Source organism: Amphibalanus amphitrite, unplaced genomic scaffold (genome assembly GCF_019059575.1).
Source record: "Amphibalanus amphitrite isolate SeventyFive unplaced genomic scaffold, NRLGWU_Aamphi_draft 000912F_arrow, whole genome shotgun sequence".
In the NCBI taxonomy this organism is placed as follows: Eukaryota; Metazoa; Arthropoda; class Thecostraca; order Balanomorpha; family Balanidae; genus Amphibalanus; species Amphibalanus amphitrite.
The window spans coordinates 133,637-153,250 of record NW_024882406.1 but is presented as its reverse complement, the minus strand read 5'-3'; the positions used below and the strand labels follow the sequence as shown (position 1 = coordinate 153,250).

General features: G+C 46.0%; 3 protein-coding genes across 3 annotated transcripts in view; 2 read left to right on the top strand and 1 right to left on the bottom strand.

Moving 5' to 3' along the window:
- The first annotated feature begins 579 nt into the window (after window positions 1-579).
- Window positions 580-10,733, top strand: LOC122367979 (adenosine kinase-like). Its single transcript, XM_043341552.1, has 8 exons — window positions 580-881; window positions 1,122-1,201; window positions 1,685-1,948; window positions 6,562-6,707; window positions 7,491-7,661; window positions 8,119-8,269; window positions 8,721-8,801; window positions 9,065-10,733. Exons 1-8 carry the CDS (start codon window positions 862-864, stop codon window positions 9,190-9,192), a joined length of 1,041 nt encoding a protein of 346 aa, XP_043197487.1. The 5' UTR covers window positions 580-861; the 3' UTR covers window positions 9,193-10,733.
- A 1,269-nt stretch (window positions 10,734-12,002) lies between these two features.
- LOC122367978 (histone H2A.V) lies at window positions 12,003-14,847 on the bottom strand. The gene is made up of 5 exons (XM_043341551.1): window positions 14,832-14,847; window positions 14,441-14,520; window positions 14,254-14,331; window positions 12,978-13,091; window positions 12,003-12,619 (listed from the first exon to the last, which is right to left on the bottom strand). The coding sequence occupies exons 2-5, from the start codon at window positions 14,441-14,443 to the stop codon at window positions 12,419-12,421; spliced, it is 396 nt and encodes a 131-aa protein (XP_043197486.1). The 5' UTR covers window positions 14,444-14,520; window positions 14,832-14,847; the 3' UTR covers window positions 12,003-12,418.
- LOC122367977 (pre-mRNA-splicing factor RBM22-like) overlaps window positions 14,811-19,614 on the top strand; it is a 9,161-nt gene continuing 4,357 nt past the window's right edge. The window contains exons 1-6 of the mRNA XM_043341550.1: window positions 14,811-15,256; window positions 17,596-17,649; window positions 17,936-18,034; window positions 18,362-18,439; window positions 18,877-18,963; window positions 19,140-19,357. Of these exons, the coding sequence (XP_043197485.1) occupies window positions 15,203-15,256; window positions 17,596-17,649; window positions 17,936-18,034; window positions 18,362-18,439; window positions 18,877-18,963; window positions 19,140-19,357 (590 nt within the window). The 5' untranslated portion in view covers window positions 14,811-15,202. The remainder of the gene's footprint in view (window positions 15,257-17,595; window positions 17,650-17,935; window positions 18,035-18,361; window positions 18,440-18,876; window positions 18,964-19,139; window positions 19,358-19,614) is intronic.

Genomic DNA, 19,614 nt, shown 5'->3' with positions numbered 1-19,614 from the left:
GTGGGCGGAGCTATGGGCGGAGCCTAACGCACGCGGCAGTCCAAGCCGCCATATTTGAATTTATATTTTAATAGAATCTTGCCGATATTTTGGGTGAAGTCAATTTATATGGATAGCTTGGTGACAGTTTAGCTATACGAATAATAATTTATTATGGATGTGCGTATGTTCAGCTTGGAATTGCAATTAAAGTTCCACACCGCATAGATTCGAACTCGGGACCTTTGGAATACTGCGCGGGCACGCTAACCACTACACTACCGCGACCGCGCGGCGGCCGGCGGCAGGGAGGCTGCGGAGACATGGGGGGACATTTTACGCTTTTATGAAAAAAGCAAAAGATTTAGCGAAAAACACGTAATAGATAACTTGCAGAAAATTGTCTGCTTTTTCAGATAAGATACTTAAGTTTGATATATCTTGTGCAGACTTCATTCTACAGTGCTTCGAAAATCGCTCATTTACATGAGGATTGAACGGGGCTTCGAGACTTGACTCCAAATGACGTCACGAGCTGACGTCACGAAAAGGTAGAATCGCCGGACGACCCTACCTGGTATATAGGGCCTTGCTGTAAAAGAAGAGATGGAAAGTGTTTCACCGGGTGCACCTCAACATTTTTATTTTATACGATAAATTTACGTGCAAAATCTTCAGTTACTGCCTTAAATAGACATAAATACATTTAAATAGGTTATTTTGAAAGGAAATATCAAATAAAGGCTCTATCATGCATGAAAATACACTTGATTTGTGCTATTGGAAATAGTGCTAGTGAAAACTTAACGACTGTAGTTGATAAAGCTCATGAGCAGTTTGTAAACGTCCTCAGTCGACTGAAATTCACGAGTGTGGTTTGTCATGTCTCCACCCGAGCTGTCGTAAGTCCACGTGGCTGCACGCTAATTAATTGGTTTCTTACCTTTTTGGGTTATATTTATTAAACCTCTGTGGTAAATAAAGCATGTCCACATAGCTTTAACATATAGCAGAGTTTCGAAGTAGATTGTAGGCCGCTGAAAAGTGAAAACATCCCACCAATCTAAGGCCCACAAATAGTAGAACTATATGAATTAACTTGCAAACCTGGAAAGGATGCTGACATTTTATTTTTGTTTCAGTGATGGAATCCTCTTTGGGATGGGCAATCCACTGCTGGACATATCAGCCCACGGCGACCAGGAGTTCCTTGACAAATATGGTATGTATTGCTAATTGAACACCTTAAATCTTGAACCATTCAGCTGCTTTTGTGTGACCATATTTGGTAGTAAACAAAAAAATATTAAAAGGAGTTGTGGATGAAAATTTCTGTGAAAAGGTATTTAATTTTTGCAAGGATTCGATAGGACCGGATCCTTGAGGCCAAGTGGCCTTTCAAAATTCCGAACTTTATAAGTATAAGTAAGTAAGTATGAATGCATACTGGAAGACATTCTCTCTCGAGGGTTTGCAAACCTTTTGATCACTCGAGGGTTTTTCAGTCACTTGCTCATGCAAGATTATTGTAAGGTTTACCCAGAATTTTCTGCAGTTTAGGTCAGGGCATGCACTACAAGCTTACTTAGTACAGACTGACTTCATCAGTCTGTCCACCCAACAAATGTTTGAATTTATAATGGAGAAGTGAAGTTGCCCGCTCAGAGACATCTCACTCATATGCTTGATCCCCTTTCCTCACCAGGAATGAAGCCTGATGATGCCATCCTGGCCGACGATAAACACATGCCCATGTACGACGAGATGGTCGAGAAGTACAAGGTGAACTACGTGGCCGGCGGGGCGACCCAGAACACCCTGCGTACAGCTCAGTGGCTCCTGGACCGGCCCAACACCAGCACCTTCTTCGGCTGTGTGGGAAGGGATGCCACCAGCGAGACCCTCAGTGCCACCGCGCGGAAGGCGGGCGTCAACGTGGTCTACCAGTACAATGACTCGACACCCACAGGTAAGCAGCGCGCTGGTGTGTTTACGATTCTCGATGATAGAGCGTGATGTCTTATAATCACCGAAGAATTTCGAGCTCGTCGATATCGAAAATGATTTCCCGTCGTTTTGTTATTCTGAATGCTGAACTGAGATAGGTTTATCTGAAAGGTTGAGTGGTTGGCCACGGGCCCGGGTGCCCCGCTAAGCAGTGCCTGTTGCGAATGACACCACGGACCCACCACCCAGTCCCGCCCGCGCCCGGTTCACCGGTGATTTTCATCAAAAGTTGAGCGTATGGCGGGTAAATTAGGTACGATAATTGTCTTTCAGGCTTTAGCGCGATAGCTGCATTCCCAGCGATACCTACCTACAAAACCTAGTGATAATTTGATTGGAAATGAAACGCATTACCTACAGGCATTTTCACCATGCTCCTCGGTAAAATTTCAACTTGCGTGTGGTAGTCAGAGGGGTTTGACGCGACGGACCGATTATGCTATAATTATAGCTATACCTATCGGATAAAAAAGGTTTCTGCGTCCTTGGCCCTGTGAATAAAGGTTGGCTGAATCTTGTCCGGCCTTAATCATGTGTCTCATGACCTGGTGTAACAGGCCGTAAATATCTCATCTGGGCCCTTGAGTTTGTCGGAATCTTTCGAGAAAGAGCGAGATGTTATCTCATCTAGCGTAAATGTTACCGACGTTTGTGGCAATTCGAGCGTAGTTTCGATACGGTGATTTATCGTTTGATACGTCGCCGGCCGACCGTGACTTGGCAATAATAGATTCTTTCTTTTCTAATTAAATGACAGTTCGTTTCATCATTGAAAGTGTTTTTGTGTATGACACGGACATCATCATCATCATCAAAGCCCTTCAGCTAGTCTTAGCGACATAGCTTTGATGTCGCTATGTTTAGCGACGCTGAATTTAGCTGGCTATCGCCGATGTCGGTAATCCATTGTGGCTCGTCTTTTGAACGTCATATCGTGATGTATTGTCGATTATCTCGTTCCTGTTTGTGTCTAAAACAGTTCGTATTGTGTCCTATAACTAGGCTAGCAGTTGTATGGTGTTGACTACAAGTAACCAATTGAACAATGTAAGATGCAACTTCAGCATCGTGAAATGCACACTGGATCCAGTGTGATATAGCTGCGATACGGAAGGCCTGTATCGGACGTGTACAGGCTGACGGCTGCCGTGCCCACAAATTGTCACTCCTGCTGAAGCTCTATCCCTTCCATTCGCCCCTTCTACCCCCTCCCCGTACTGCCGCCTCCCCTCCCCCAGCCGAAAAAATATAATGTGACTTTCGGAATTCTATCAAGGAGCGCTTACCCAACATTGTTTTGCGTTTTCCGACATATTTCCGTTCCTCTCGTGTGCTCGGGGCCCCGAGTCGGCCTATCTGTGACAGCCACGCCCGGGGCTGTCAAGTGGCTGTGATAGACAGGACACATAAGCTCACACAGACAGACAGAGAAAACGCGGTATTAGATGACACAGTGGGCGTGGGATTTTACTCGGTGGGTTGGGAAAAGACTAGGATATTTCGTTGAGGCTGGTAATAGTGAAGTTATGAAGGTACGGTAATGGAAGGAATATGGAGACCAAAACGACATAAATGCATACACAAAGCCAACGAATAGGTCTAATTTGAAAAGGACGAGAGATAAATAAGTTATGTAATAGGTAGATGGAGGTTTAGAGTTGATAGGACTTTCGTTTCATTAACTACAAAACCACAGTTTGCTAAGTGTTGAGTATGTGTTCATTCATTATGTAATTCAACTCAACTCGAGTGCATCAAGCTTGCCAAGCCATGACTTTCCATTCTCGAGGACGTACCCAAGTGCAGTGTATTTGTCGTCACACGCCCGCTATGCGCTGGGTAGTGTCTGGTTTTCGTCAGAGACACATGTACCACTAGTCTAAACAATTCGATTTTAATATGGCTAGCCGGGTGGCTGGCGTATGGTCTTTTCCTCGGCGAGCTAGCAAGGACGTTACTCAAGCAAGGCCCCAAAAACATGCTAAAGTAGGAACTACCCTCGCAAATTTGTTGGGTGCTCGACTCGGCACCCCTTCTGGCTTCTCGATTTATGAATTGTGGTCTGTGGACTTTTGATAAATTGGATTAGCTCCCGCGCTAGTCGCTTATGCTTTATCTTATCATTCCAAACGGTGGAAATATATTTCGTCGAGCTCATTTCGTAAAATTTATTAAGCTTACTTTCTGAGAAAGCCTCGTATTCCGTCCGTATATTCCGGTACCTCATTTTGCGCCGCCGCGTCCCTAATGACCCCGCCTCTTCCTACGTTATTGGGGCCGGAGCGGGCCAGTGGCGTACTCAGGGTGGTTGAACCCTCTGACGCTAGCGGTCTTGGGAGAGAGGACACCGAGGCTCTCCATCCATGCTTTAGAATGTCGGGAACGCACCGCTGTATATGTGTGTGTCCGTGGGTGTGTCTGAGCCTGTATAAATACACCCAGAGGCGTACCCAGGGCTGTGCCATAGTCCCTGACTTTTCCCGATGGCCTTGCCGTCTGGTCCACGCCATTGGGTGGGCGTAACTCAATGGTAACTGGATTGAGCCAGTTAATACTAGATGGATCCGGACTGAACTGATGATATCCGGATATAGCTTGTTTAGTGGGACTAATTCATTGAACGTGCAACATTTAGATTTATCTTTACCAGAGTAATGGAATCGTAATTAACGTTTGAAGTGTAGATGTATCGTTTTCATTCCGTTGCCTGCGTTTGAAGTGGGTTGCATGTAAATTACATCGAAACCGATTCAAATTTTATTTCATTTTTGTGCATGCATTTTCACGTGAAAACATCGAATTCGCTTGTCGCGGCATATTTCTAGTTCAACTTAAGTCCCAAGCAATGTAGTGCCCTGCTCAGACGGTTAGCCATTTGATGCATTTGTATCACCCCTTTTTTATCGCGCTAATCACAAGAAATCGCATGAGATGCATCTATTAGGTGCTCATACAGCCATTAATTTATCAGCGATGACCTTAGCGCTGATATGCCACCGGACTTAACCCGCGCCCTGCTGGGGGGGGGGGTGTTTGAACACCCCCCCCCCTGTGGTTTTTCGCGAATATCTCAAAAACGGCGGCGCGGAGCGCCGCCGTTTTTGGTACAACTTATCATACATCAATTCTACACATGTTGTGAAAATTTCAGACCAAGGTCATTCAAGGTCAGGTCACCAGGTCACTTGAAGTGACCTCACCTCATAAAAACTTTCAATGTCTGTCATAGCTACACCGAGTGACCGATCGCTTTGAAACTTTCAGCGATTGCTAAGAGCAATGGCATGTACGAAATGTATATCTCAGAATTTTGATATCGATGACCTAAGGTCAGGTCAATTTTGCGACCTCCCCATTATAAGTCAATGGGAGAAAATTGAAATGCGCCTCTTTTGGATGAAAGACATTATAAACACTCCCAAACACCGAATTACAAGTGGTTTAGACAAACTGAACTTGAAAATGGTGTCCGTGACCCTTGTTTATGCCCTGAGGTCATCTTAGGTCACGAATGGTATCTAACAGTTTTTCGCAAATAACTTTTGATAGAGGTATGCTAGAGCGATGAAAACGCCTTAGATGTGTTCAGCTCGACGATACGGATCGACTGATATGCAACATGACCCTTTCCGGTCAGGTCATGACCTTGACCTGAGGTCAAATTTTCAAGTTGACCTTTCAAGGTCAAGTCATAGTTCATTCGATGCGTCTTGACGAGAGGAACACGATGCCGGTAAAAGTAAGCTCGTACAAGGCTTGGGTCAAAAGTTATTGCAGAAAAACTGTTTTCGAAAAAATCGGCTATTTTTGCAGTTTTTGCCCCCTGCAGGCAAAACCGTTGACGTTAGGTCAAATCTGAGAGAATTACTCAGAAAGGGCGTTAAAAGAGCTATCGAATGCGCTTTTCCGCGGCGCTGCAGCTCTATTGGTTCCCGAGTTATGCGTTGGCTTCTTGGATATTTTCGACATTCGACCTGGAAATCGGCGAAATTTTGCCTTCAATGACCTCTGGTGACCTGACCTTTGACCTGACCAAAAAATTGACCGAAGTGATTTCGTCATTATTTTTGACGCTCTTTCGAACGCCGCCTTCCGCGTATCGCTACGTGGCCCAGGAGCCGAGTTACAAGGGGGGGTGTTCAAACACCCCCCCCCCCCCAGCAGGGCGTGGAAATCCAGGACCCCCAGCAGGGCGCGGGTTAATCATTCCGGTGGTTGATCGAGTTAACACGGGTGAAAAAGAGGAAGGTGCCCAACTGAGAATGTCCTGTTTGCAGATCATGTCCGTTTTAGAACAATCAAACGCTGAGGTTTTTTTAGTTTCAAGCAGTGTTCCAAGTTATGCTGGGAGGTTTTGGCTCGCTAAAAAGCTTTTTGCAAGTGGCAGAAAAAGAACCTCAGATATAACTTGTCCGGGGGAAAACCTACAAAACAAAATACCCCGAAGCCCACCCTATGTAACTAATGACTACGTAACATTTACGATTATACACCTTGCGGTCACTCAGCAACCACCTTCTCCCCCATTGTCTTCTTCTGCAGCCCCCTGACGACTGTCCCCCCCCTCTCCGACAGGCCGATGTGCTGTGGTGGTCACCCAGGGTGGCAAGTGTCGCTCACTCTGCGCCCACCTGGCGGCGGCCAACTGTTTCACCACTGCTCATCTGGAGGATCCGGCGCACTGGGCACTGGTGCAGAAGGCCCAGTTCTACTATGTCTCGGTAGGTGGGGAAAGGAGGCTCAGTTCTACTATGCATGCCTTGTAGGGTGGGCCCTCGTGCAAAGACCCAATTCTACTATGTCTTGGTAGGTTTTTTAAAGTCCCAGTTATGCTATGTATCGGTAGGTGGGATAAAGGCTCTGTTCTACTATGTCTCGGTAGATTGGGAGAAGGCTCAGCTCTGCAGGTATAGTGCAGTCGGTTTCTTATAATGTTGCTGCGGTCGCCGTTCGATCATCTTCTCTCCACTCCCTCAGGTAGAGTCAGATTTAACAACTCAGGCAACTGGTACACATTGTCCCGATATTTGGGTGGAGGCCAACTTCTACCGGCTCGATGTCCTTACGTGTGAACGGGGACGGAGGCCTGGCTCTACGGCCCTATTTGCCAGTACCGGAGAACCGTAGTGCTTTTGCCAGACTGCTGGTAGATATGGGCCAACTCTTGCCGGTTCTTGGGGCTGGCGGAAAAGGATTATTTCACTACCCGATGTGTCCGTACGATGGCGTCTGCTGCTGCCATCTGATGGGAGTTAGGTGAACTAAAGCCTGGTGGTTGCCGTTTGTCTATTTGTCAGCGTTTTTACCTCACATCAAGGACGTATCTGCGATAAATGCGCACATGAATTTCATTCTCATCCTGTCACAAGTGACATGTGATCCAAGTAAGTGGACACCTTTCTAGCCTCATTTATAGTTATTCACCCTTTTCAGGGCGTTACCTCTGATTCCCCCTAAACGTGACCTGTGCTGACCTGTCTGTGACCATTCTCCCCCTCCCTCAGGGTTTCTTCCTGACGGTTTCGATCGACTCGATTCTGGAGGTGGGACGGTACGCCGCCGAACAGAACCGGCCGTTCATGATGAACCTCAGCGCTCCATTCCTCAGCCAGTTCTTCAAGGAGCAGCAGATGAAGGCCTTCCCCTACGTGGACATCCTGTTCGGAAACGAGTCGGTAAGTTGGCAGAGCGTCGCCGAAAGTGGTCATTATATAAAGTCATCACTCATAGTTATACTTTTCACACGTGTATCATAATGGCTTATTGGGCTGATTTTTCTCGTTACTAGATGAGGTAAATGTAAATGCTTCATTGGATCGTTCCTTGCGCGTCCAAACACCAGTTGTGAGAGTGACAACCCGAGCATACTACGGTCCGCTCATATCGGTGTATTGCATCCTAGGTCAACTCCTAAACCAGCGGGACATGTTTTATGGACTTCGTATGTTATTTACCTCCGTTTTCTTGACAAGTTGTGATAAGACCTAGTGTGAGCTACCTTTTGGATTTGACTGCAAGGTACTCTCTGCGTTCGATTTACAAGGGTTTACTGTATTCACTGTTTAGCTCGGTCATCGCAAAATATGTTCCTTTGACTGTTTTGCATCCATTTTACCTTTCTTTTGTCGACAGGAGGCGGAAACTTTCTCCACGGAGCAGACGTTTGGCACGACCGACATCAAGGAGATCGCCCTGAAGGCTGCAGCGCTGCCCAAAGTCAATACCAAGCGACCGCGCATGGTGGTCTTCACACAGGGAGAGCATGACGTCATCGTGGCAGAAGGTGGGTTGTGCGAGTTTTGCTTGTCGTTAGTGGTGAGAGCTTCTGTGACGCGTTAAACTCGAAATGTATAAGGGTTACATGTTTTTGGATAACAGGGTTTTGAACCATCTATGTATTCCACCGATACTCGCATGAATATTCTATGTTTTATAATTGCCTCTGGTGTTAAATACTGCCATAAATAGACACCCAGGGAAACCCGCTATTTTGGGTACATTAGGTGGGGTAACTTACTTGATCTATGAAGTATGATCTATCCTTATGGTACACATTCTGGAAACAGTACGATTAGGAAACTCATTTTCTTTGCCGTATGCGCTCTCTTGGGGCCAAATCCAGATCATAAATCTAAGTTTTTCCCCTTTTCTGCCGTATCGCCATATGGATATCATAAAAAGCTGACTATTGCAGAAGAGGGGTTCCAATTTTGACACATTTCCCGCTGTTTCAGACGGAAAGGTACAGACTTTCCCCGTTGGAAAGGTGGATAACGTGATCGACACCAACGGAGCTGGAGACGCCTTCGTCGGCGGTGAGTGTATTATTACACGAGGGGGAGGGGGTAAAGTTACACCGTGGTTGAAACCCCAGGTTACTTGGTGAGTGCATAGCTAAACTACGGACTACATGATCAGCACATCGTACGAAACGCACAATCACTAACGTTCAACTTACCCGTGATCATTCACAGAATACGTACTTTTACACCCGTTTGTCATGTATTTCCAAGTTTTCAGTTCAGCCGCGGGCAGTATTCATACGTGACATTTACACCCGTTTGGTGTGTATTTCCAGGTTTCCTCGCGCAGTACATCCGCGGCCGGCCTCTGGAGACGTGTATTCGCTGCGGTACCTACGCCGCGCAGGTGGTGATTCAGCGTGAGGGCTGCACCTTCCCCGAGAAACCAGAGTTCACCGAGTAACCGGTAGTTAGCTGTTACACCTGATGAGTGTGTAGTTACTAGTTACACTCTTATTGCGTGTAATATTACACTCCAGAAGGGTGTATGGATACGCCAGGATAGGTGTAGACGTGGAAATCGTACACGAACGGTTCTGCTTGCTGGAAGAGGGTGACTGTCAAACGGAGCAGCCTTGTTAGGACGTGTTCTACTGCCGTTGTGGCTGAGGGGTTTTGGGCGTCTCTTGCAGGGTCACCGATTCCTGTGCTCGCAGGAGCCGGTAGATCCATTCCGCGAGGGACGTTGGTTTTTTGTTACCGATGTATCGGAACCTGGACAGACGGCCGTTGTTTTCTGACTTCCATGGGCTGTCTGTGTGTATTTGATAACGTTTTGTTACTGTTATCACCGGGACGGCGGGTGTGAATTCAGTCGGAATCTGAAGGATGTGTGAAACACTTCACACGTCTGGGTGTATTTGTGCACGGTTTTCGCGTGTTGTGCAGTATTGTCGGCTTGGTCGTTTGAAATTGTGCCCACTTCGAAGCGTAAGGCGTACGGTTGCTATGGATTCAGGGATAAACATTGATGGATGTCACGTGCAACAGAACGAGCATTGCCATTTGGGCGTTGCATCTCTGCTGTCAGGTACCTTGCTAGATTGCAATGGTCATTTGTAATAACGAAGGGCCCACCACAGTCGCAGGCGACTTGGTCACTGTACAATCCAACGTGCATAATAGCATACAGTACTCTGTTCTTGTAGCCTCGGGGGCTCAACTCACTAACCGAGGGTTTTTAAGTAAAGGGACGTGTACCCTTTACTCGACACTTGTCTCGTATTTTGTAAATTGACAGCTCTAGAGTCATGTGTTATCTGTAAGTACATAACTTCCGTATTCGGAAACCCAATGTCAACATCAAACATTGACCGTCATCGTTTAGTTTGTTTTCAGGTTTGTCCAACCCCAGTTTGCTTTTGCGAATACTAACAAAACTAATTTATGCATTGCACTGTGTGTAACGTAACAGTTCTTATTTTTCTTATTTTTCTTCCTCTAACTCGGCAAATGAATTCGGTGATATTTGTCTCACTTCACACGCTGCCATGCTCCGTGGTCTGGCGTGCGTGTGCCAAGCCAGCGAATTAAAAGTGCCTTACACTAGTAGATTGACCGTGAAACAGACAACGATCAGTTTCGGATGCCTCCTACGTGCATGCCTACCACTTGGCATACACGTAATTTGTGTTGGCTTGCTCTATTTCCCGGTGTTATTTCGATGGATTTTCGGTGCGGTGATACCAATACTTACGCGGGTGGAACAGGGTTTTGTCGAAATGCATTCCTTTTCAGTGTGACAATATTTCCCTTACGTTCTCCCAACTCTGTTGTTTAACACTTTAAGGTGGTTTCTACGCGTGCCCATTCTGTGCAATTTATTTTCAGGTTCTTTGAAGGGACTTGTCATTTGCAGTGCCTGCAGGTGTTTTCGAGCGATTTTCTCTCATTCGTTTGGTCATGTCCGAAACCTGTTTTTACCAATACACCGTGGCGTGGATATCCGAATGGTTTTCAGTTGCTTGAAGTATGATGAGGTACCCAGAGGTCGCTTATACTTCAGTACTTCAGGCACCTGAAGCGGCAATAGCAGCGGCAACTTTAGCCGTTAGCTTCGTCCTTTCCGTGCACTGTCAGCTGCGATCATAGGTTTAGTAGGGCTAGAAACGTTTGAAAAAACTATGTGGTCTGCGTATTGTGCAATGAGAGTAACCCCCTGCAGCCGTAACAATATCTCGCCCGTAGTATGAACTGACTGTGTCCTGTAAAACCGCTACAATTGTCATGGGAAATCCATATCCATCGACCACGTTCCAACTCTGGGCGCCCTTTAGCCGTGTTTGCGATAGGGAGTTGGAGTTCGGTGACACTTGGAAAGTGGTGCATCGATCGATACCCTCGGACAATAATCGATAATCGATCATTTCGAAGTCGATGCTCTCTGCGATATGGGGCTAGTAATTCTATTGCACGCACAGCTCGAGCCAGCGTAACGCCTGGCGAACAGCAGAAACTCGTCCCCCTCGGCCGACGCTAATTAGTGCTCCGGCTGCGGTGGGCCGCCCCAGGGTACTCGCAACTGGCCACCCCGACCCCTTTCAGTAGCGTCGCTGCGTGAGGCGATTCAGCTTCCGGCCACCTGCCCCCTCTCCACACACACTCCCCCCCCCCCCCCCACACACACATGCACCAGAAGGGCAGTGGATAGCGCGTCCGCGTTTGAACAGCAGCGAGCGAGCCAGCTGCCCCGTTTGTTTGTTTGTTTGTTTGTTTTGTTGGGTTAGGCCCTTTCGGTCGACAAGACCATTGCAGAGCCGGAAGGATGATAGGAATTAGGGGGAGACATTGGTCTGGGCAGGCACCCTAGTGAGTCGCCGGGTGACCGCGGTGTGTGACCATTGAACTCAGTTGTGAATGGCGAGACGAGCGCCATCTGCGAGCTAGCTTTGTTGCCGGTCTTCCCACCACCTCACTTCTCCAATATCGAGCTATATGAAGGTGAATACTGACTCGTATCGGATGCTTGAGCTTAAGAGCAGTTTTGGGCGTTCTGTTTCGAAAAGATGCAATGGTTTCAACGAAAAGCATTAACTATATGAAAACCCTATAGAAGGTTTAGTTGGCGATTAACACATCAACAGGAGCACGAGTCCATTTAAAGCGAAGGCAATCAGAAAAAAGGCTATACAACGGCATAAGTTCATTAAGAGTTTCCTACCTAAACAGCTGTCCCCGCGTTATGCTTCACGCACACGTCCCACCAAACACGCGTATGAGAATGGTCGAACGATTTGTATTGGATGATGTAGCGAACGATGATGATCAGGTCCAGGCAATGCGTCGGCCCCGAGAGGCCGGCGCCGCATCGCGCGGGCCCCAGCGCACACACCTCGCACAAATCAGACGTACAACCACTCCCCCGCGCGCGAGCCCCTAAAAACCACACGACTGCCAATCGTCAGGGAATGGAGGCAATGCTGAATCATGGCGCTAAAACCGGTGCCAGCCGAAGCCGCGACATGTAGCGCCTATCTAAAACACGGGGCGGCCCGGTCGTGTGTGACACCGCGCTAGCATGGCGGACAGCGGTGCGCATGCGCCGTCTAAAATCGGCCGCGGCAGCCGGTGCCGGCCCAGTCCGTGGTGAATGAGTGTTTGTACATGAGATGATGACCACTCGGCGATGTCTACTTGTTGCCAGGTTGCGACGGACCGCCCTTCTTGCCAATGAGGGACTTGTGGATGTGCGGGATCACTCCGCCGCCGGCGATGGTGGCCTTGATGAGGCTGTCGAGCTCCTCGTCTCCGCGGATGGCCAGCTGAAGATGCCGCGGGGTGATACGCTTCACGCGCAGATCCTTGGACGCGTTACCGGCCAGCTCGAGCACCTGTGACGGCGGAGATGGGTTAGTTGTGGGATCCAACGACAGATGGCAGTACAGTCGCGCTAAGACAGAGGGCGTGGCTTGGTACGAGCGGGAAACGTATCACTCTATGCAAACAAGACACGTCATCGACGTACGAAGTGGGAATGCGCACGTAGAGGGCAGTTGAGTGCTTTGGACGATAACACCAACGACGAGATCAAACAAATTTATCGAAAACAGGCACGATCAGAGAGCACAACATAAATTAAAACCCAACGCAGCACCTCCCAAAAACACCCACGCGATGTCAGCGCAGCGTTGCCTTACAGCAGCCAATATTGGTTAGGGACTAGGGTTTTATTCATGTTGTGAGACTCACCTCAGCAGTGAGGTACTCCAAGATGGCGGCGCTGTAGACAGCTGCTGTGGCTCCAACCCGCCCGTGAGAGGTAGTGCGGTTCTTCAGGTGCCTATGAATACGACCCACTGGGAACTGAAGAGCGGAGGGAGCAGTGTCAGCAATGGAACAAAAACTGTGGCAGCATACGAGACTCTAACACCAGACAGGCATTGTAAATGACAGAACCAGATCCATATAATCACTAGTTAGGCTTAATGATAAAACAGGTGCTTAAAGATATATTAGGAACCTACAAGCAGACCACAATGACAATAAAATACCATCAATGTTAGTAAATGGTAAGAATACTTATGTCACATACAGCATTACTAATTGGCAGTTAGTGCCAAGCAGTGATATCTAAGAAATAAGGAAATATCCATGCCAGCACAGACATAAGGTACATTTCTCAAATTTTGACAAGCACAGAGGATATGGAGTAGCATACAATAACAAATACAATGAGAGTACATTGATTGAGCCAACAAGTTTAACATTCAACCATCAGACTATCAATGATCATTACAAAAAAATGAGTAGTTTTGTCTCTGTGCATAATCCTGCTTAGTTCAGTCTCCTATTAACCTGAGGTAAACAAGGCAAGTATCCCATCAACACCAAGGAAGTAGTTTTGCAATATATGTTTACAAAATGTCACAGAACAAAATCCAGAACATATCAGTTAGCACAATGTTTAAATTGAACTCCGTACAAAATAACATTTTACTGACATGTTTCAAGTTGAGCAAATATACCACATCAGAACTGCTCACTTTCATTTTTGCCTATCAACAATGTGCTGCCTCAGCATGGGGTACAAACAAGAGCTTCATTAATATTACCTATAACTAAAATTTGAGAATGAGAAGCTCTTTTGAAGAAATTTTGTGCATGAAAAATTGAATTAGCAGCACAGCCCAATGCCCATGACCCATGCTGATAGGCCACCAACAGTTCACAGAAAATGATAACTACAATTCCGTTGTCCGATAAGATTGGTCAACAACAGTAAATAAATTAAACAATATTTTCTGAGGAGTAAATCTAAAAGCTAGTTAGAAGTATCTTTTTCATTTAAAAACACATTTCTTTTAACAAAGTATCTACAACCAAAAACATAAATATTGCATCACTGCGCCATATACGTCTACATGGTGAAAACGTCAGAAAACGTTGACGTCCCAATTGCGCAACAAAAAGCAAAAATTGAGCACAGTTGCACGAATGGAAGAGAGGGTATTTTACATATACGTACCTGAAGTCCTGCCCTCGCTGACCGCGAAACTGCACGGGCCTTAGCCTTTCCACTGTCCTTGCCGGCCTTCCCTCCCGCCTGTGAATCGAGGAAACAAGGGGCTCAGCACAACCGCCAGGTGAAACAAGCCACGTTTTACTTAATTAATGCTCAATTAAACAAAACTCATGCATTTTATCGTACTAACCATTTTAAATGTGTGATTGCTGGGTTCAAACTGTACAAAACACCAAAACGCGAGAACGCCGGTCGACGACCACCAACGGACTGCAACAACAGAATTTAAATGATGACGTATTTCAGATTTCCGCCAATCATAGAGTAGCAGAGTCAAATTTTGGCGGGAGTTGATTTTATATGAAGTCAAATAAGAAGAAAATGGCCAGCTGGGCTGTTAAATGTTTCTTTTATATCAAATTTTGATATTTTTCTTTATTTCTGAAGCCAAAATTTCCCAGTAAAATGAACTGCTTTTGAAGAGGCAAAACACTTCTGTGTTTGATTCTGCCCTCATCTCTTCAATAACCCGGTTTACATAGCATATTTGACGAGGCTCTAGCTCGTTAATTTGGCGATAACTTCGTTGCAGTGTTCTTCAAATATTTAGAGGGGATCATTTTGTAAATTGTTAAGCACCATTGGCATCTTTTGCAACATCACGGACGGAGATATAAGCTTGCAACAAACCCTATGTAAACCGGGTTAATGTCTCAGTCGGAAGTTTTTCAAAATTAATTTTCTAAAAATAAGCCACTCAAAAAAATTATCTTGCCCTTAAATTGCTGAAATATTATTTATTTGAAACTTGATATTCCACAAATGAAACCTGCGCCATAAATGTAAAAATTTCCACGAGTGTTTACTTCACACGCATTTGTGTAGAGTGCGCTGTGTGAATTTGGTTAATTTCTGTCAAATTAAAATTGGCAGGTGAAGATAACTCGAAACCATGGCTGCATCAAAAGGGTCGAATACTTACAATCGACAAAATTGGGAAGACTCCGTGAGTATGCCGCCTATCCCGTCACACCACCCTGCAAAATCAAAGTGGAAGTAAAGTAGCAACTGATACCATTCCCCGCATCAAACTAAAACAAGGCCTAGAAATAGATCCCATAGATGATTTTTCGTTCTTAAGTAAAATACAGTTAAAAGAAGGTGTTGTTGACTGTGCAGCTCTCACTGGTTCTCCTATAGGTCAAGGTAGAAAACAAATAGCCTGAGCATTGTCAGTAACATTACTGCTGTTCCGCACTGACCCGCAGCCCACAGCTTGACACACTGTGTTGCGGAAAATATGTGATAGCTATAAAAATAGCATTGCCACTTCAATACTTCTCTGTGTATGGTGCATAAAATGTTATATAAAATGAGTAAGTACCTAACAAGAGATAAAGGCTGGGTGTAATAACAAATTTGATCCTGCACCCTACCCCCATCAACTCAAGCAAAGCAGCACCCACCTCCACATACCACATCTGACCAAAGTTGCATTTGCTGAGTGACTTCACATGGCAGTGCTTCTTGTCACAATTGTGATGTATCAGTAGGCGGAACTATGGTCAAGCGTACCCATTTTCGGGAACGCATTTTCGTTCCCATGTTTGGGAACGATAAACCCAAATATGGGAACGCCATGTAGGCATTATTTAAAACAAGAAAAAGAACCGTTAAATGACGTCTAAAAAATATAAAACGATCGTGAACCGCCTGATATTTGTCTCAATATTGTTGGGAAAGAGTTTGATATTGTAAGGCCCATCGTAGTTTCAAATCGTTCCCCTATTTCTAAAGCAGTCCATCATCCGGGCCGCGAGCCCAAATTTGGGAAGGCTCTCGTACACTGGCGCTGCAAGCGTTCCTTATTATGGGAACGGCGTACCCAAAATTGGGAACGATTTCACCGACGCCTTTCAGGGGCTCTTTTCATTAACAAGCATCACGTCCAACGCCGCAAATTATTGTTAACGCAACAATCATCAGATGACCTTTCCGGCAAGACCGTCGCATGTTTCGCCCGGTCTTCTGCGCTTTTATTCCCGTCGATCTCGCAGCGGGCACGCCCCCCTCTGCAGGATTACGTAATTCACAACGCTCAGCGATGTTCAACAAGGTCTTCCATACCTATATCCACCGTCCGCGCCGAGGGTGGAGACATGTCAAGCACCTGTCTGTTTATCACCGATAGTTGACGAGCACAAGGAAGTATCCAAAAATGGGAACGCTGAATATGTTACACCCTCAAAACACCTAGTCCCAATGAAAATCTAGTTTTTTCCTTTCTTGATGAGTGTAAGTGGCAAAAGGCCTGGTAGGATGGGCACGAGGAATGATCGAAATCAGCATAAAAATTATAAATAAGCCACACAGAGCGACCTATATAAGAGAAATTCCCCCAAAACTATCACGCTTAGAAACACGGAAGACAAAAACCACGCTCATGACGCTCCTTATAAAACAACTCTAAACAGCTAGCATCCAAATAAAATATGTCTTTCTGGGACGATGAAATACAGCTGAATAATTTTAAACCACTGAAACTGAGTTTACAACAGTAGTTCGGTAAAATCACTGACGTTCCATGCGGTCGTGCGCCCCGACACCAAATGTCACCAATATTACCCCCGGACTGTCCGCGTGTTCGCTTGCATATGTCAGCATCTGGTGTCGCTAGTATGAAACTTCATAACCAGGCGAAAATTATTATACTTGACCTCAAAATGTAAAAAACGCTTCATTTTCCTTAAAATTGCAAGTTACATGTAGTATAACCCATGTTTTCACCATTCCGTCATTTCAAAAAATCATTAAAAATATCATTCGACGGTCAATTTCCTTGTGCAACGGTCAGATTAAAGATAATTTTATAGAGACTTAGTAGATACTTAAATTAGCGTGCACTTTTTTGAGACGTGATGCACTAATGAGTTTTAGTGGGCGAACGGCCGAAAAATTACCTTCCGTTCCCATAAATGGGAACGCCCGTTCCCATATTTGGGAACTCCGTTCCCAAAAATGGGAACGTTCCTATATTTGGGTACTCATGACCATAGTTCCACCTACTGATATGTCCTTTACATTACAGTGCTCAATTGTTGAATGCCTTTTCCTTTTCTATTGAGACCCATCTGAGTTGGGTGATTATTTTCCATGGTGCTAATGAAGCTTGAATTGCCCCTTTTACTTAAATTTCTTAAATAGATAAGGAATATAATTTTTAATGGGTCAGCCATCAGAATGGTATGGACTATGGACAAAGTCTACTATTGTGTGTAGCCCATGCCCCATCTCCCTGTGATTCCTAACCTATAAATACTAAATGTGGTCTGTTTTCTTTCACAGGAGTTTCCTGTACTCTGCCAGACATGTCTTGGAGACAATCCCTACATCAGGATGGTGAGTTAGTCTCCCTGGTTTTGTGTAAGATATTAGCACAGTCTTAAGCACCCTGATGTGTTCTCTTTATTAGTTGAATCTATTGCTGATTTTTTGTTTCAGATGTGTGGTATTGTCAGGTCATTGCAACTTTGAATGTCTGTGCTCAATGACATATTTTATGTGACTGTTGAATCTCTGATAGATTTAATTAAGTACATGTGTGAAGTGGAGATCTTGATGTTTGAACCAAGTGCAGATCGTTTTGTTTGAACAATGACTGACAATTCCTATCCCCCATGCTCAGACCAAGGAAAAGTATGGCAAGGAGTGCAAGATCTGTACCAGGCCCTTCACAGTGTTCAGGTGGTGCCCGGGAGCCAGGATGCGCTTCAAGAAAACAGAGGTTAGTTGTGAGCAGCAGCAGTTTGTGGCTGTGGCTCATTTTGGAATAGAGAGAGGCTGGGTATGCACTGTAACTGCTTGGGGATTCCAGGGGACAGATCCCAGGGGACATCTAACAATAGTTAGGTACTGTCTTTGTTGACAGTAGGTTATAAGTGGTGGAAATGAAGGAGGGTGTTAGATTTTTCGCCATATTAAAGGTGTGCTATGTCCTTAAACACCCCAGAGTACCTTGCCTTCTGCTTAGGATGCTTACTTTCCTGCCACCCAGTTGAAAGCAATTAAGTGACACAGTTGACATCTGACACCACAATTCCATGTGTTTCAGGTGTGTCAGACCTGTGCCAAGCTGAAGAACATCTGTCAGACGTGTCTGCTGGACCTTGAGTACGGTCTGCCGATTCAGGTGAGTCTGAACTAACAGTCTGACCGGTGCGGTGTGGAATGAGCCTTTGGAGGGTGGCATCCCGTCACTGACACATACCTGTGACCGTAAATAGCCCTCGTTGTCCGGGTGTCGGCGGAAGCAACCTTTATCGTGTTACCTTCGTCGTTTTTTTCGTTTTCTGCGCTTTGAACGCACTTTAGCAGGATGTTCATTGTTAACCTAGTCCGGGCACATTTGTGATCTCTATAGCTGTGCTTAGCCAGCCGTGCGTCCGAAACCTGGGCCAGTTGTGGCCTGTGTGTCGCTTGTGAAAAAACGTGCATTCCCTCCTTGACACGAACGAACAGAACTTTAGCCAATGTATCAACACCGATACAGACTCAATCCATGACAACCCATGACCTTCCTTGGACCTGTGACATGCCTGTGACCTGACTTGTGACCTTTGACCTCAGGTGCGTGATGCGGCCCTGAAGATGAAGGAGGACATCCCCAAGTCTGACGTCAACAAGGAGTACTACATCCAGAACAAGGAGGCAGAGGTAGGTGTCTTTATTTGGTTAGCTGCTGTTAAGTTAAACACTGCAGACATCTGGCTGTGTTTGAATGAAGTGTGCTCATTTTTCAGCTGGGGAATATGGTGCAATTCTTTCTATCTTTTCCATAAGCTCTACAGTGTCGTCTGCACCTCACTTGCCTCTCAACCTCTCCTCCTCAGCTGCAGGGCGCCAACCCCGCCGGCGCGCTCAAATCCGCAGCTCCGAGCGACCTGCTACTCAAACTCGCCCGCACCACGCCCTACTACAAACGCAACCGGCCGCACATCTGCAGTTTCTGGGTGAAGGGCGAGTGCCGCCGCGGCGAGGAGTGTCCCTACCGGCACGAGAAGCCGACCGATCCGGATGATCCGCTGGCAGATCAGAACATCAAGGACAGGTGGGTGCCGTGAGGGGAGGGGGACCGGGGGGGGGGGGTTGTTTTCAGAACACATTGCCGTGGAGGTAGACAAGGCATTGATAAGGTGACAGATTCTTCGGGGAATGTGAATTTCGATGAAAAACTGAAGGCCAATGCTTGTGGTTAGCATTTATCACTTACCAACTAGGTAAGTAATGCATTTTAGCTGTTGTTTTAAGCTCCTTTTATGATTTCTCTGTCGAAGTTTCGTCAGTTTATTTCGCTCTTTCGGGAAA